The sequence below is a fragment of the Gadus macrocephalus genome, chromosome 9, assembly GCF_031168955.1.
Source record: "Gadus macrocephalus chromosome 9, ASM3116895v1".
In the NCBI taxonomy this organism is placed as follows: domain Eukaryota; kingdom Metazoa; phylum Chordata; class Actinopteri; order Gadiformes; family Gadidae; genus Gadus; species Gadus macrocephalus.
Window position 1 is genome coordinate 3,050,149 of NC_082390.1, and position 10,687 is coordinate 3,060,835.

General features: G+C 40.3%; 1 protein-coding gene across 1 annotated transcript in view; it reads left to right on the top strand.

Annotated features, from left to right (window-relative positions):
- Positions 1 to 9,705, top strand: part of si:dkey-106n21.1 (solute carrier family 23 member 1) — a 28,818-nt gene extending 19,113 nt beyond the window's left edge. The window contains exons 10-13 of the mRNA XM_060061555.1: positions 1,037 to 1,201; positions 2,399 to 2,507; positions 6,280 to 6,375; positions 6,752 to 9,705. Of these exons, the coding sequence (XP_059917538.1) occupies positions 1,037 to 1,201; positions 2,399 to 2,507; positions 6,280 to 6,375; positions 6,752 to 6,939 (558 nt within the window). The 3' untranslated portion in view covers positions 6,940 to 9,705. The remainder of the gene's footprint in view (positions 1 to 1,036; positions 1,202 to 2,398; positions 2,508 to 6,279; positions 6,376 to 6,751) is intronic.
- Positions 9,706 to 10,687: the final 982 nt, after the last annotated feature.

Consider the following 10,687-nt stretch of genomic DNA (forward strand, 5'->3'; position numbering starts at 1 on the left):
CATCTTCTAACATACAGGCACCTTTTAACATACAGGCATTTCAGCAGGGTCGATTGCCCTTTGGAAATGTCTCTAGAACGGGGTTCTTTCCCGACGAACAATTTTTATGTTTAACCTTATTTAACCAGGTAAGGTTATGTGGTTCATAACCTCTTTTGCAAAGAGCGACTTGGCCAAGAAGAAGTATAAAACAAGATAAAATCAGGTTACAAAAAAAGAAGAAGCAGGGCAGGAAACACACTCGGACAGCACACATTTAGCATCATGTGCGAAATAACGAAACGCTGAATAAATAAGTCAGTTTGAACATGTTGAATACAAAGGCATTGACCTGTCATTTCACAGGGAAAATACAAGTATGTATCACTTAGCCGCAAAGAGAGTTTGTGGCTGGGAGAAGGGCTGGCTGAACCGTGCTGCAAAGGTTCCCTGTGTTTGATTTCACTCGACTCAAACAGATGGATTCACGGGGCCTGCCAAAGTTTTGCTGCGCAATAGCTGTCGTCCGCATTCAATTCTAGTACATCCAGATGTGGATTGGAAATGTGAATTTTCTACAATTGCTGTCTATGTATTTTGAACCCTTAATGCTCGCCTATAAGATATGGCCTGTTTTTACATACATGAAACAACATATGTGACATTTTATTGATAAACCAGGGAAAAAACCATACTGTATGTGGTATCCACTCTCCAAAAGTTCGGTCAAATGTTCTCATTCCAAACAGTACGAAGGTGCCAATAACAACGGCAGTACAATGACAATGGTCGTAAAAATATTAAAATATGTTTTTAGTTAAATAATAAGAATAATTATAATAGATCTGTACAAATAAACAACATTAATTATTTCATACACCAAAATAGTGAGCAAACACAGGAGTGTATTCATAATATCAGTGATTTTATATCGGAAACCATGCGGAACCACAAAGAGCAGAAGAACACCAAATCCGTTCAACTTGAGGTTGAGGGGATTCCACAACAGAGGCCCTGCCCGACCCCTGACCCATCCCGCTGTCCTGTTCTGTCTCAGGTTGGCAGTCGACTCGTTCTTCAGACCACGGGAATCCTGATGATTCTTCTGGGAATCTTCGGAAAATTCGGAGCAGTCTTCATCACCATTCCAGAGCCTGTTATTGGAGGGATGTTCCTGGTGATGTTTGGAATGATTGCAGCTGTGGGAATATCCAACCTTCAGGTAGATATATAAAGGGCCCCTATATTACCATCAGGTGTGAGTGTGATTAGCCAGTAAAAGCCCTTTCAAATTCTGCCCTGCGCTGGGACATAGTGACATCACAAGTGGGAGTGTCAATCCAGACGTTTGATGGATGGATCAGGCTACCAGCCTTCCCAGTGGCCACTACCAACTGCTAGGCTTCCTTCGTGGAATAGTTTGGTTGCCTCTGCTTCTCCGGTGTCGAACTAATCAACTGTACTTTGGATGCTCACAGACCCACGCCATGTGCCAAGTCAAACGTAAACATAGACGCTGCAGGCTTCATAAAATGAAGGTCTTTTGTCTTCTGTAAGATATTTCCATGTGTTCAAAGCAGCAGGTTGTGGTGATCTCTAGTCTTCAGTGCTGTTTACATTAAATGTTTCTCTCTGCTTGAACTGCGTTCAGACATTGTTTGGACTTCTCCAGTCACAATAGTATTGTCTGTATCCAAACAGTGAAGAGAAGATCTAATATTTAAGAAACAATACCTTGCTAGTTTAAGACGATAAAATCGGAGCCATTATAATTTCATTTCAGCTCATGAGAGTGTGAGAACAGAACCATTAACACCTTGTTCGAACCACATCCAGTCCAAGATATATAACAGCACCGATACTCGAAAAATGCAAACATTGGAGTTGGAACATATTTGAATGGTAACCTATGGTACGTGTGGATCACCACATGATGTTTAAGCTGGGGAATGAGGCAGTCTATCGCAACAGAAACCAGGTTGGGGGAAAGAGGCTTACAGTGGAGTTAAACAAACCAAATAAGGTTTTTTCTGAGGTCAATAAGTTTGGTTGATTTTGATATTCTCTGCTCTTCCTGTTACTCTGTTAACCTCTCGTCTCCTTACTGTGTATTCATACATTTTGGTCGCTAGAATCACGTTTTTTGTTTGCATTCTTTCCCAAATGTTCCCTCTTTCACTGCCCTCTTGCATCCCCTCCCTCATGCTCTCTTCCTCCCTTCTTTTTCTTCCAAAAAATATCTACTATCACTTTCACTTCTTCTGTCTATTAGTAGTATGATGTGGGGATCATTACATCATTTGGCATTATATATCAAATATACATTTTTATATTTATATATATACTGTATTATCTAGATAAATATTATTGTCATTATTATTTACATTCATATTATAATGCCTGTCTCTGCCTCATGCAGTACGTGGACCTGAACTCCTCCAGGAACCTCCTCATTCTGGGCTTTTCCACGTTCAGTGGCCTGGTCCTACCTACGTGGTTCAACTCCAACCCTGGTGTCATCGACACAGGTGAGAGTCCTCTACCTGAACGGCCTCAAGTCATGCAGTCTGTCTGTAGATACTGACGGAGGTCCAAAACCTCCAACTGCCTCGGAGCACCTCAGCAGACGTTGAGGCTTCTCATTGTGTAGAATCAAAAAAATAAACGGATTTATTCTAAAAGAAGAACTAACAACTGCACTTAATGGTTTTGTCCCTTTTTGTCGCTCACTCAGTGCTAGTTCACATTTTCCGTTACTCAAATGAGTTGTATGCCCGTCCAATTGCGTCCAGAGGAGTTTTGGGCTGATCTTAAAAAACAGAAAATTGAAAATAAACAGAGAGGTTCCAGACTAATACGCATATGCTACATTTGTCTGGGGATGTTACGTTAGTCCTAGCCTAGCTTGATATCGCAAAGTTACAAAAAGCAAGCTTATGAATGTCATAATTACTAGTCTATTACTCTTACATGCTTAGTAGCCTTATAATTGATTTGTTAAGTAGGAAACATGAATGGGGAAATAATGCTTCCACCCTGTGGCAGAAGAAAGCACAGCAGCACAGGGCACTTTTGCTTAATTATACGATTTCTTTTTTTTAAGGTTGAACCGTAAGCCGTGATGTTGTGGGGAGAGGTTTTACCGTATTAAAACAATTGATATCGCCCAAGCCTTGTCTGGACTATCCGGTTTTATAAGAGAACACAGTAATTAACCGACATTCCTGCAAGCACAGCACACTCGCACACACGCAAATACACACATGCAGACAGGCCTATATAAATGTCTCATCCAACAAATAACCCGATATCCCATAAATCTCTAGTTTTGCGACGTCTGTACTTACTTTCTGGAAACAGATAAGCCAATTAATGGTTTTGACTAATAATAAGTCTCAGCTTACAATCACCCACTCCTTACAATGTGCTCCCACAGTCCCCAATCTCCCACAGACATCAGACTTTGATCCTGGGAGTCATATGATGCGCCCGCCAACCGAGAACGGCCTGTAATCTAAAGTTCAGGTCTGTCTTCAGGAGGACTTGTCTGGCGCCCACAGGTCAACGGCAGCTTACCACTCAATCCTATTGACTCGACCCGCTGCTGCTCACTGTAATCTGCCCAGCTCAAGGCCCTCTTTCTCGTCATACTCCTCCAGTGCATCATCAACGGAAAGCCCCCACTTTCTTCCAACACCACTAAACATTTTACTGAATGTCTGTTGCCAGTGAATGCTTTGCCGCTTCCACCACCCTCTGTACTTATTTGCAACTGTGGGCGGAACAGTTTCGTACCAGATATTGATGTAGCATGTCAGCCATGCTCACGATTGTGAAGATGCTGGATTTCATGCTGAAATTTCCCAGTCTTCATAAGAAAACAGGGCAAGGTTTTTTCACTGCGGAATCTGTATGTAATATCCAATAGAAGTCTTCAATGATGTGCACGCACAGGTACTTTAGACTACTGACCCTTTCACAGGGGCGTTGCGAGGTAGTGTGGGGGCCCCAAGCAAGAATTCTTAGGGGGCCGATTGTTGACGGGGGGGGGGGGGGGGGGGAGGTTCGGAGCGATTGTTGACGGGGGTGGGGGGGGGGGGGGCTTTTGGGGGGGCCTTTTGGGGGCCCTAGTAGTGGCCCGGGGCCCCAAGCAATTGCCTGGTATGCCTAATGGGACGCGGCGCCTCTGCCCTTTCAACCCAAACATCACTAATGTGGATGGATGGGGGATGTGTCCACACCCCTGCTGTCATCGGTAGTCCACAATCATCTCTTGAGAGTGAGGTTTATGTCCTGACTTCCTCTCTGTGGGCCGTCAAGTTGTTGTCAGTGATGAGGCCCAGGAGGGTGTCAACGTTAAGTTCAATGATGACATTGGACTTGTGCCTGGTGGCACAGTCATAAGTGAACAATGAACATGGGAGCTCAGGGGAAGAACAGCGAGGAGGAGGTGTGGCTACCACTTCTCAATGCCTGGGGCCTGCCCATTAGGTAGTCTTATATACAGCTGCAGATGGCGGACTCGAGACCAAGATCAACTGCCTTGAAGACAAGGTGTGAGGGAATGATGGAGTCGAAGGATGAGCTTTAATCTTTAGTGAAGAGCATTCTCACATGGCCAGTTGGTTGAGCACAGAACGAGTCGCCCAGAAGATGGCTTGATCTGTAGCCCTGTTGGTCTATATGCAAACTGAAAATGGTCCATGGTTTCAGAAAGGTGGGACAGATGTGTTTCTCTTGGATCAGAGCTGTGGTTGTTGGACTCCTCATATCTGGCTTCTTCAAAAGCGTCAGGGTCCCCTGAGTTGAAGGCGTCGGTCCGTGGTTTGATTTTAGCGGTAATCTGCCGAGTGATCCTGGGTTTGTGGTTGGGGTAGTTGCAGACTTTGGCTTTTGGAACCACATTGTCAATGCACTTACTTACAGTATATAGCCTATCCCAGACCAGCTGCATCCTCAAACATCTCTGTTGACTCGAAGCAGGACTGTAAGGCTGCGGCTGCCTCTTTGTTCCATTTCTAAATGTCTCTTGAATCTGTGTACCTGTTTCCATTTCTGCCTTTATGAAGGGAAACAGTAGGATCAAAGGTCAGCCTTTCCAAAGCAGGACTGGGGAGGGGTTTATAGCAGTCTCTGAATGGGATTAAACAGTGATCCAGGGTCAGTTCTCCTCTAGTGAGAAGTTATATATTGATAGTATTTTAGGCGTACCTTTTTCATGTTTGCTCTGTCAAAGAATCCAAAATCACACTAAAAAGTCATATTTTACAAGTGAATGTTTTATGTATTTTTTTGTTGTGACTATCAAGGGCACAGGTCTAATTACAACAAGTATTTTCTGAAGGGTACATCGATAGTATCATCAATGCATATTGAATGATCTGCTGTAACAGACACACATCCATTAATAGTATTAATGTGCAACGGTTCAGACCACTGAGCAAGATACATAGGGGGGACATTAACAAAACCTGAAAAAAGTTGTTATACTATGCATAGTAGCATTTTCTATTGAAATATAATACAAGTTTACAAGTAGGGTTAGCCTTATTATAACATAATGTACCATGTAGCATTGTTTATATTAATCTGATCACCGGAGTAGTAGCAGTATTTCTCCATTCATAGGAGACTATATCACGGTGGTCTAAAAGTTTGGCAGTCTCAGAGGGCAGTATTTTGTTTGGTTTATCGTTGAATGATGGACTCAGCATAATGTAACGCCATGTAGCGGAGAAGGATGAGAACAGCAGGGGGGGAACCATCCAGACTAGAAGGAACACCCCTTCCCTACCACCCAGACCTTTTGTATTTTTGAGCCAGGTGCTCAAGCTAGGGCTTAGGTATTTAGGCCCAATCCCATTTCTACCCCTTCCCCCTTCCCCTTACCCCTCCCCCTTGTTTTGAAGGGGTAAGGGGAAGGGGAAGGTGAAGGGGTAAGGGGAAGGGGAAGGGGAAGGGGAAGGGGAAGGCGTTAGGGTTAGAAATGGGATTGGGCCTAAGGCCCAATCCCATTTCTAACCCTTACCCCTTCAAAACAAGAGGGAGAGGTAAGGGGAAGGGGTAAGGGGTAGAAATGGGATTGGGCCTTAGTATCCCCTGGCAGATCTGCCGGTCCATACCAATGGTCGAGGCTGGAAGATTGTGTTCTCTCTTGTTCCAGAAGATCTTATCAATGTTACCTTCTCACCCCGTTAGATTTTATCGCCATTCTTTGAATATGTTTTAATGCTGGACACTTTGTTACTTCTGGTGAAAAAAGTATTGTTGTTATTGATGTATCTTCTCTCTTTCTTCAAGGAGTGAAAGAGCTGGACCAAGTTATTTTGGTGCTTTTTACCACCCACATGTTCATTGGAGGTTTCCTCGGATTCGTTTTGGACAACACCATTCCAGGTACACACAACACAAGCAGCACCTACACCATCACCATGTATTGTGTTAATGTTTTCAAACTGCTTGATAAGGTAAAGGCATGTTGTATCTCATCCAATCGAAATCATTTCCTCCACACCACCTAATGCATGAGAGCGCTTAAAGTGGGTACCATTATTTATATTATATATATTTATATATTATTTCCCGCTGATAAATCCTGAGGGTTTATTAAGCCATAGAGTTAGAATAGATAGAGACACTCAAGTTATACCATGCAAGTTTAAATCCTGAAAATAAAATAAACAAAATAAATACCAAACTGAAACAAAGCTGTTATATGGGACATATGATATATCCGCCTAAACTGTTCTTGCTGGTTGTTTCCCGGTCAAAGGAAGTGAGAAAGAGCGGGGAATAAAGAGCTGGCGTAAGAAGGTGCAGGAGAACGGACAGGGCCATGCGGTTAACCAGTCCTGTTACGACATCCCCTACTGCAACGCCATCTTCCAGCGCTTCAAATGCTTCCAGTACCTGCCGTTCCTCCCCTCCTACAGAGAGCCCAGGAGGAAAACCTCAAAGTGAGCCTAGCCAAAGTGATGCTGAAAAACAACTTTCATTCTGGGATTCAGCTGGTTCCATGGCTTTTGGTAGCACACTATATAGAGAAGGGGGCAGATGGGATAGTGTGTTCTGAATTATGACATTTTAAGGAATTGTGTCCGTTATATGGTTGAAATTCAAGCCTATGTTACATTACAGGTAATGCTTTGGAAATAAATTACAATGTCTACATTTCAAAGGATCGGTCAACCTGAACCTGGACCTTTTTACCAATCATTCTCATGGGCGTTGAGATGTTGTAGGAAGAGAAAATGTAATTGAGAGATAGAGAGCAGAGGGATGGTTTTGTTTGACTTCAGAAAGCATAGATAATTTCCCTTTCATGATAAATTAAATCTGAGCCGGTCAGTGGTTAAAACAAACTACAGCGTTCTCGCTTAATCCTGGACCAATTTCCAAAATTGTTGCCATGTTGGTCCCTTAAACCGAACATGATGGGAATATTTGGTTGGGTGTCAGGTTGAAAAATGTCAAAGTTCTCCTCTAACACCTTACCTTTGAAACTTGATACAGACTAAAATAACAACACATTCAAGGACTTTATAATGCCTTTAAGCAAGTGAATAATTCTGAAGTAAGCATTTGTAAACTTCTATCAAAAGTGATGTATGGCTTGGAGCAAAGCTCAGTGCAAACCAAAAGACCAAAAGAAAAGGTGTCTACTACAGAATATACTTTAATTCCTGCAATAACAAGAATTAATTAAATATCTTTCTCCTCTAATGCTTTCAGACAATCCTCAAGGGAGAAAACTGATTCATTTACAAAGTATATAAATTACCGCAGTCCTGAAATACAAATACTTTTGACAAGTTTTTGAATATATATTATAAGTCAATTAAGCATTAAATCCACTTTTGATATTTAATCACAAAAAGCAGAACATATCTAAATCTGTAAAGGATGTATTTTAATTTGAGGTACAAATTCGAAATAATTTGTCAAGCGGACAATTCTGAACAGGATTCTACTCATATCTTTTTGAAATTTTCTCAATGGAAAACTAAAGTTAAAGCTATTTATGTTGTCCTATTTGTGTTGCTATGGCTACAGTCTGCTGTCATGTCCATACATGGGCATATGTCAAGCAAATTACCAATGTTATATATAATAATAAGCTAATAATAATAATAATAATACATACATACATTTTATAGTTGGTGTTTCATTAACTTAAAATGTGCATTTCAAATATTTGCATCTTTATGTATGCTTGTTGTTGCTTGTTTGCAGACCTTAAAAATAACTAATATATAAATATACTATGAAACCATTACAAGTGAAAAAAACATACATTCTGTATTCTTATTGTATACTTATTACAATATATATATATATATATATATATATATATATATATTAGTGGTGGGCATAGATTTTTTTTTTAATCTAGATTAATTCCAATTAAAATGGCAAACGGCAAAAAATCTGTTTGTTTACCTTGACAGCGGTCAATTATACTGGGCAATGGTGATTTATCAAATATAATTCACCGCCGGAAGTTGTGAAGTGCCCATGCAAGTGAACGGAGCATAAACAAAAATAATTGACAGCTGAACGTTGGGAAGGCCCATGCAAGTGAATGGAGCAGTCTACAGCATTGAGAAGAGCCGTGTAATAATCCATAATAATGTAAGGTTTAGAAGTTAAATATTTGAAAGTTGTAGAATAAATTAATATAATTTATATTGGTGTTAATTTGCTAGAAATGTACTTACAATTTTTAGTCAGTTAATCATTACCATATTTATGTTACACAATTATTACATATTTACATGTTTACTATTTAACACAGTCAGGATATTCTGTTGAATCTGCCTCTCTGATTCCCTCAAGTTTACCTCAGTCTAAATTCTAGCTTCTGATTGGTTAGTTCAGTCACATGATGGGTCCGAACAAGGAAGTGTTTGAAAATAGATTAACGGCTGTATTTTTTTTATCGCGCGATAAAAGTTTCGCGTTAACGCAGCCCTTAACGCCGATAACGGCCCACCACTAATATATATATATATATATAAAAGTATGTTTACAGTGTACGATACATGTCAGATTTTAACCTTTAGGTGGCAGCAAATCACCCAAAGAAGTTTAGTTTACTGTTGCTCTTTAATCCACATATTTTGCTGGATAGGGAGTTATTTCCATGAGAGCTTCTTCAAGCATATAAATTCCATCAGTTTGTAAATATTTCTTTCAAAAACTAAAAACCATTATGGCATTTGTACCCACAAAATGAATAGGAAATAGATTGTGCTAAGCAATAATTTTTCCAAAAGCTCTGAAAGATCAGAGGTTATTTTCCGACCCAGAGCCAGGAAGCCAGAGCCAGAGTCAGGAACTACTTGAATTAATTTCATCTGTGATATATTAACATGAATAGTTAATGAATGCATGTTCCACACTGCTATGTGGCTCTTTCCAAGCTCTTATGGAGAAGCCCATGTATCGCTAATTAGGGAATGAACAAGAAACAGTCTAAAATAGAATAATCCAAAGAGAGGACAGGTAGCAAAAACTAAAACCACTAATGGAGATGTCGAAGCGCTCTCTCTATGAAGGCCTGTCAACAAAGACTCCACTTTGAACTGACTGTAATTGTTGTGTCTTTGATTACTGTATATGCATAAACAGCTGAGCCTTCTGTCTTCTATGTATCTTGCAGATGAATTGTTATTTTTCTCATTTGGGTTGGGCCTGATTACCCTGATTAAATGTCCTTTATAAATATTTCTCATTTTTTCGCGTACCTGCCTCCCTCCATTGTCATTACCATGTCTAAAAATTGAGTTGGTTAAACTGTCTCTGTGTGTGCTGCTGATCCATACAGTTATCCCCCTTTAAACAGACATGGCATGTAGGCATCATAAACAATGAAAAATAAAATAATTATTGAGGCCAAGGGCGCAGATCTTATTACAACTCAGAGTATTTACTGGAGGGGATATCAAGAATATCACCAACGTATATCAAATTATCTGCTGTAACAGACTATTACTAGTAGCTTAAAAATATATATTTTAATGAAGCCCTTTTCACTATACTTATTTACCAATTTTACAGAGCCACACATCCACAAATGCGGCACCATTCATTTATTCTCTGAGGGTGGGGGTGGGGGACTTTATGTTTTTCAGAAGTAGGAGGGGACATGTTCCCTCAGTCCCCCCCAGGATTTGTGCCCATGATTGAGGCCTCCCATGTTCAACGTGATCTCCTGCTGTTACCCACTGGACCCATTTCAACCACTGGACTAGTCCATCAATGTCTCCATGTGTTCTCAGAGCTATTTGATTTACCTCTCTGTCTGTATGCCTGGTGCACATGATGATGGAGGGAAATTTGTGTTTGTACTTGGGTGCATTGAAATGTGTATTCCTAACATAATTAAAAATGTTGAATCGCTAAAAGCATTAACAAAAGGTTTTGGATAATGTGTTGAAATAAGAAAAAAGTACTTTATATATAAACCTGTATATATATATATATATATATATATATATATATATACCAATATATATATAAACATGGGTGTGTTCGCGTATGTGGTATTGTAAAAATAACGGAATATTACATATATAATTTAATATTATAACATTTACAGCACACCTCTGTAGAGTACAGTGAATAAGGCTGTGGTACAACATCCCTGATACGTATCCCTGGCCGGATAACACATATCAGCTTGCTTGTTATTGCTTTTAAAAGAAGA